The 7554-nt window shown below is 25.8% G+C and overlaps 3 protein-coding genes across 3 annotated transcripts; 2 read left to right on the top strand and 1 right to left on the bottom strand.

The window, feature by feature from the left end:
• Positions 1 to 84: 84 nt before the first annotated feature.
• On the bottom strand, positions 85 to 1927 carry ENU1_071720 (phenylalanine--tRNA ligase, beta subunit protein; the record flags this gene model as incomplete). Its single annotated transcript, XM_008858438.1, has 3 exons — positions 85 to 1557; positions 1613 to 1806; positions 1870 to 1927. The coding sequence occupies 3 exons, from the start codon at positions 1925 to 1927 to the stop codon at positions 85 to 87; spliced, it is 1725 nt and encodes a 574-aa protein (XP_008856660.1).
• A 1288-nt stretch (positions 1928 to 3215) lies between these two features.
• On the top strand, positions 3216 to 3845 carry ENU1_071710 (DSBA family thioredoxin domain containing protein; the record flags this gene model as incomplete). The annotated part of the gene is made up of 1 exon (XM_008858437.1): positions 3216 to 3845. One exon carries the CDS (start codon positions 3216 to 3218, stop codon positions 3843 to 3845), a length of 630 nt encoding a protein of 209 aa, XP_008856659.1.
• A 533-nt stretch (positions 3846 to 4378) lies between these two features.
• ENU1_071700 (GTPase-activator protein for Ras family GTPase) lies at positions 4379 to 7429 on the top strand (the record flags this gene model as incomplete). Its single annotated transcript, XM_008858436.1, has 1 exon — positions 4379 to 7429. The coding sequence occupies one exon, from the start codon at positions 4379 to 4381 to the stop codon at positions 7427 to 7429; it is 3051 nt and encodes a 1016-aa protein (XP_008856658.1).
• Between the last annotated feature and the right edge of the window lie 125 nt (positions 7430 to 7554).

Genomic DNA, 7554 nt, shown 5'->3' with positions numbered 1-7554 from the left:
AAAAGTGAAATGATAAAGAAGAACTTTACTATTAAAACAAAGTAAAAAGAAACAAAAACATTTTAAACGAAGTTCATTTTCAAATTAAATTCCATTAGGAAAATCAAGATAAAGTTCCAATGCAACAACAGGATTATCAACTTCAAAGTTTTTAAGTACTTCAGGATGTAATACACCAAACATACCATATTTAACTCCATTAATCATAATATCAGCTCTTCTTCCTTCCATGTAAGCAGGGTCATTACCAGGAACAATATCATAATGTGGTCCATTTTCTTTTCTTGCTTTTTTATATCCAACACCATAACAGAACATAATTTTATCTAATAATCCATGAATTTCTTCCATTAACCCAGTTGGAGAACAGACTAAAGCACATACTTGTTGTCTATTAACTGCTCCTGTTAAACTACCTTCTTTTAATGAGACAGTATCACCAACTTCAAACATTCTAATTGGCATTGGATATGCTTTATTATAATATAAACATTTCATCATTCCTGATAATAAACTTTTTCTTGCTGTTTGGAATTCAAGTGTTTTTGAATCTTTTAATTTAATTAATCCTTCTTCTGGTCTTCTTAAATTTGTAGCTGCATCAGCTACTGACATTAATACAAAAGTAATAACTTCAGTATATCCTGCATATGCAATTTCATCAGCTAATAAATCTTTCAATTTATTTTGTAATAACTCTTTACCACATGTTCTACTTATAGTATTTGAAGCATGAAGATTATTAAATCCATATGAAATAGCAAGGTCTTCCATAATATCACATGGATGCATTACATCTGTTCTCATTGGTGGAATAATAGCTTCTCCATTAGAATATTGAATTCCCATTTTATGTAATAATTCTGTAATTTCTTCATCTTTTAATTCTAATCCTAATGACTGATTTAAATAATCTTTTGATACTTTCATATGTTGTTCTTCTAAAATTGGTGTATGAATTGATTTTTTATCATCAAATTCATTCACTGGTCCTCCAACAACTTCTACTGTTTCAATTTCAAATGGAGTTGAAGTATAAAGAGAAAAGCATGTAACAACCGTTTGAAGTGCCATCATAACTTTAGTTTTATCCATTCCAGTAATATCAATAAATACATCATGTGTATTTAATGTAATTTTAGAATGATTTCCATTAATTAAAGGTGGAAGTGAAAGAACTATATTTTTACTATCTAAAAAGACTGGATAAACTTCTTTTCCTTGTAATAATGGAACATACTCTTTTAATTTAAGGTCATTTGAAAAATGTTCAATAACTTCATTTCCTGTCATTTCATGATCACATTTTAATGGTTCAAATTTAATTTCTTCTGGTTTCATTGCAACATATCTAAATGGTGGAACTAATGTTGATAAATCATGTGTTCCTATTGCAACTAAACTTCTCTTCTTTCCAATTGTAAGATGTAATTTATCTTGAAAATCAATAAAACTCTTATAACTTTCTTCTGTAAATGTAATTCCTCTTAACACTGCACCCATACAAATTGGTCTAACTTTTTCTACGTCTTTACCAACATGAATTTGAATTCCACTCTATTTTTTATTAGTTTTTATTTTTTCTATTATTTATGTAATATTTCTATCAAACTGATTTTACTGTATATTTTGGAAATTCTCTCATTTTTAAAAATGTTTTTAAACAAATAGCAATTCCTTCTACACATAACAAATCATATCTATTTGCTCCAACTTCAATTTTGTATATTGTTTTTCCTTCTTCTTCAACAACATCATCAAGTTCAATTCCATATTGGAAACATACTTCATCAAATTCTTTTTCAGCTATGCTGTTAAGTATATTATTTGTTATATTAACCTAAGTTAAATAATTTGTTATTTACAAACTAAATTCTTTTCCAATTAATTTAAAAAGATATTTGCTATCACAACTAATTGTTGGCATTTGATGATTTTTTTATTTAAGTTCATTTTTATTTTTCTTTTTCTTTTCTTTTCTTTTGTTTTAAAAAATAGGGTTTTTTCTTGTTTTTTTTTAAATGAATCATAATTCAATTGATGTGGATTATACTATTCGTGACGTGGTATTCTAAAACATTAATGCTTTAAAATATGTTTTTTATTCTTTTTTTCCCTTTTTTGATGATGAGTGAAAAAGATAATAATGTCTTGTAAATATACAAAGAAAAGTTCTTTGTCACGGATTCAAAGTGCTTTGTTTGATATTTTTTACAATAAATTTAAACAATAATTATTACTTTTAGTTGTCTTGAAATAAATTTCAGAATCTATTTATACTATTATGAAAAAAAAGTTAAAATAGTTTTTATATAAACTTCATTTTAATTAATAACTTTCTTGGAATTCTTTTGTTTTCTAAATTCTTTATCTTTCTTCTATTGTATTTTGATAAAAGTATAATGTAATTAATTTGTTTTAACAATAATTAGAATGTAAATTGATTTTAATTCTTTGAATCAGTTAAACTTTTTTAACAAAACTTAAATTTAATAATCAAAACAATAATTCAAAACAATAATAATGTAAATGTTTTTATTCTGAAACTCTTATGAATAAAAAAGTTTAATTTCAATATATATTTAGTATAATTTTTATATTTAAGAATTTAAATTTACAGAACAAAATAGTTTTAGATTCTTTTAACTAAAATGTATTTCATCAAGAATTTCAATAAGTAAATTTACAAGTATTTTGATAAACTTTAATAAATAATAATAAAATTTGATAAAACAATCAATAAAAAATTGGAAGTTATTTAATTAAGTATAAAACTCAATTCATTTATAAATTCAAACTACAACAAGTTTATTAAAAAAAAAAGAAAAATAATGAATATCTTGTTATTGACGATAAATAGATGTGTTATTTTTACATATATAATAATATGAATGAAAAAAAAGATAATATCCCTCTTTTCATCAAATTAAATAATAGAAATAAAATTTTAAAAGAATAAAAATATAAAATTTCTTTGAAACTTTTTATTTTCAGACTCTAAATTATCTTTATAAAAATAGAAAGGAGTCTAAATGACTTGATAATAAAGTTGATTTTAAATATAATAGAGACATTCATTTTAAATGATACTTCTCATTTTAATATTAAGTTGTTAACAGAATTATTATTTCAAAGAGATAAAAGAAAAATAACTTCAAGTAAATTGTAATTTCTTAAAAAGATACTAAGAACTTAAAAAGTCATTTAATACTTAAATGGAGAAAATACATATTACTATTATAAGTGATGTTAGTTGTCCTTGGTGTTATGTAGGACGTAAAAGGATGTTAAACGCAATTTCAACAATAAAAGATAAGAAAATCAGTTATGAATATCATCCATATATTATTGATATGAAAACAAAGAAAGATGGTGAAGAGTATATGGCATATAATGTCCGTAGATGGGGTGGAGATGGATGGACTTATTCAATGATCAGAGATTCTAAAACAGATGGATGTAATTTTGCACAATGGAAATATTGGCCTTATTCTCTTCATTGTCATAGACTAATGATTTATGCTAATTCCATAGGAAAAGGGAATGAGTTAATGGGAATTTACTTCCAAATGAATTATGAAGAAGGTAAAAATTTAAGTATTCAAAGTGGTTTAATGGAAGCTGCTGAACGATGTGGATTAGATTTGACTATTGCAAAAAGAATAATTACTAGTGACGAAAATAAAGATATTGTAATGAGAGAAATAAATAATTGGCACTCAATGGGAATTAGTGGTGTTCCATTCTTTATAATTGAATTTGGTAATGGTAAACAAGTGACATTATCTGGAGCTGTTTCATCTAGTAAATGGCTTTCTGTGATTCAAAAATATTCGTCTAATTGATAAAAGAAATAAAAAGTTAATATCATTTGATTATTGTTATTATAATAATTAAATGTATAAAGACTAAGTTATTGTTTGGTTCTTTTATAAATAAGATTAGTCATATCAATTAACCTTTATTTTCTTAAATAGATCAACAACACCTTTTCATTTCATTTTATTTGATTACTGATTTATTATTTGTAAAATTCTTTTTTGTCCTATTAATTTAGGCGTTATGAGTGGAAGTTGAAGATAGTCAATAGTATTTATTTTGTAATACATCACATAATTATATTCTATTTTTAGATAATAAAAAATCAGAAGAACTTAAAAAGAAAATACTTAAAATTTAAAAGAGGAAAAGAAATGTGTGATTGTTTGGTTCCTTGTTATTTTTAAAATTAAAAAGTTATCAAAAAGAAAATATATTTATATCCATAGATAATGATTCGTCTTCCATTGACTCAGACTTTTCTCAGTCATCAGAGCTTGGTGAAGAATATTATGACTATAATATTAAAACAGAATATACTCTATTAGAACAATTTGTAATGAAATTCTCATTACAAGAAACATTGTCTGGAAAAGTAGATGAACGAGATGTAGTTTATTCAAAGAGAGAGATTGATGTAATGATTAATTTTGTTGATTTTATTATGACAGATGCAAGAGATATTTTACCTATTTTATTTGAGGACCAAGACAAACAAGAAATTTTAGCTTCTGCAGCATTAGACTTACAATATTATATTCATAAAGGAGTTTGGTTTTTAATGAATTTTGTAAGAGAAGAATTTTCTAATGCTCAAAGTGAAGGAGAATTATTTTTGGATGATTCAGTTGCTTCTATTGTCTCTAAATGTTTCTTTTTAAAAGTAGGAAAAACATTTATAAAGAGATATTTCTCAAAATACTTTAGTCAATTATTAGCTGAAAAGTTAGATTTTGAAATTGATGATTATAAAATTACAGATGAAAAGATTATCGAAAGAAATGCTCAAAGTTTGATTAGAAAAACAAATGAACTTCTTCAAATTATTTATTCAACAATGGACCAATTACCTCACGGTGTAAAGATTATTGCCAAGATGCATTCAGAATTAATTAAAGAATATTTCCCACAACTGTCACAATACTCTAGACTCAATTTAACTGCTATTTATATTGTTAACTCATTTTACATTCAAGCATTAATGAACCCAGAAAAATATGGTCTTTGTTCTAACGAACAAATAACTTTGAAAAATAAAAGAAATTTAGCTTTATTATCTAAAGTACTTCAAACCCTTATTATTGGTAATGGATATCAAGGAAAAGGAGCTGATTATATGAAAAAAGTAGATGTTATTCTTAAGAGTCACACTCAACCATTTCATGACAAAGTAGTATCTCTCATTATTTCTTCACAAGGTCTTCCATATACAATATTATTAGATGACAATCTTAACATTTCTAACGAAGCTATTTCTGTATTACATATGGAATTATGTCATAAAAGTGCTGAAATTATTAGAATGTTTCCAACTGATATTTCAGAGCAATTCTGTAGATTTATGGTTGCAATTGGAGAGCATAAAGACAAACTTGACTTCTTGTTTGATTTTACTTTAGACCAACAAAGGTTGATTAAAAATTTCTTGGAAGAAAAAGGATTAGAAGGTGTTTATATTGCAAAAATAGATATTAATGAGCATGAAGGAGGAGATAAAAAGAAAAAAAAGAAAGAACAAACAATCAATGGATTCATTATTGTTTCATTACACAACATTTGGTTCTTAAATTCTGTTGGAGAGATTGAAGCTTCATTTAATTGTTTATCCCTTATTAAAGTTAAAATTGAAGATGACATTATTACTTTTGAAAATAATAAAGGAGATAAAATCGAACGACTCACTGGTACTACAACTAGAGGTCATGAAATTATTATTTCTATGATTCGTTCATTTAAGTCAAGTTTCCCTGAGGAAAAGTTATTATTTGAAATTGAAGCTCCACAAAACCAAATGAATTTGTTTAACAACATTTATTCAATGAGAACATTTACTAAATGCGGTGGGTTTACTGGAGTTTATGAGGCACAATGTACTTTTAGAGGATTTAATTGCAATCAATCTGTAAGATGGGCAATTGAAAATGCTAAAGAACATGATAAAGAAAGTCATCATATGAAAGTGTCACGTTTTTATAACGGTGATTTAAATTCAAAAGAAGATAACTTGACTGCAATAGATTTGATTCCAATTTTCTTTACATTACAATCAAATAATTATTTCACTAAAGTAACAGTAGAAAATATGAACTTAATTAAATGTTTTGATGGATTGAAAGAATACCTAAGAACTAATAAAGTTATTCGATCTTTAAGACTTAGAAATATTGATATTGGAAAGGGATGGGAAAGTCTTATTGAAAGTTATATTAAAAATGAACATCATCCTTTAAGAGTCCTTGATGTTTCTGATAATTCCATAGATGAAAAGGCTATTATTTTAATAAGTTCATTAGTATCGAAATATAACTTAGAATCTCTTTACATTGCTAATGTTCTTAACTCAGAAAAATTGTCAGGAGCTCTTATTCAAGACTGGAAACGTTTAATGGATGAAAAAATACATTTAAAAAAAATAGATATTTCTGGTGCTAAACTAACAACTGCTGGAATCGAATTTATTGCATCTCAATTTGCAATTAACTTCCCTGATCTTGAAAAAATTTATCTTAGAGACATTGCTGTTCCTAAAACTTCTTCTATGTTACGGTTCCTTGAAACTATGAAAGGGCTTAGAGTTTTAGACCTTTCTGGAATGAAACTCTCATTAAAGGTAATTGATAAAACATCTCAAGACCTCCAAGAATACATTCATTGTTGTAATCATTTAGAAAGCGTTATCATGAACAGAGTTATTTTACCAGGAGATGTCTTGAAAAATATTATTAAAGAATTTAGAAGTGAAAAAGTAAATATTCATTTAAGACAATCTGAATTTACCGTTGACAGTGTTAAAACATTTAGCACAGTTTTTATTGGTTTAGAATCAGTTCAACATTTGGATATTTCAGATTGTGGAATTGCTGAAGAAGGAATGGTTTATTTGTTGGAGTCATTATGTCAAAATACAATTATTGAGTCAATAGACTTATCTCAAAATTTATTCAATCAAGGAAATAAAGACAATATAGTTAAAGCCTTAGTTAAGTTGATTAACGGAGGAACTGGTCTTAAAAAGTTAAGAATTGCTGGTGGTTTGAAACAAACACAACAACTAGGAACTTCTATTGTTCCAATTTTCGATGCATTAGCAAATAACAGAACAATTAGAGAATTTGATTGTAGTAATCATATGTTTGGTAATAAAGGGGCTTTTGCTTTAGCTAATTTAATTACAGTTAATGATACCTTGCAGGTAATCAACTGGGATGGAAATTCTATTGGTATGAATGGTTTAAAGGCTATTGCTGAAGCTCTTAGAATCAACACTGTTTTGAAGGAATTCAAATTCCCTATTTCTGATTGTGGTAAACTAGAAGATGTAGAGAGTGTTAGAAAAGTGTTAAGCAGTATGGTTACTTCTCTCAACGTCATAGAATCTCGTCCTCACTAATTCTACTTTTTCTTCAGTCATAAATCGTTCAATTAAAAAAGTTTTTAAAACAAAGAAACAAAACACACATCGAATTGAATAAGATATGAAAAAAAACAATAAAAAATAAAATAGAAAAATAAAGA

Source organism: Entamoeba nuttalli (assembly GCF_000257125.1).
Source record: "Entamoeba nuttalli P19 unplaced genomic scaffold asmbl_3521, whole genome shotgun sequence".
NCBI lineage: Eukaryota > Evosea > Mastigamoebida > Endamoebidae > Entamoeba > Entamoeba nuttalli.
Note: the sequence above shows the minus strand (reverse complement) of the source record. Positions and strands in the feature narration are given on the sequence as shown.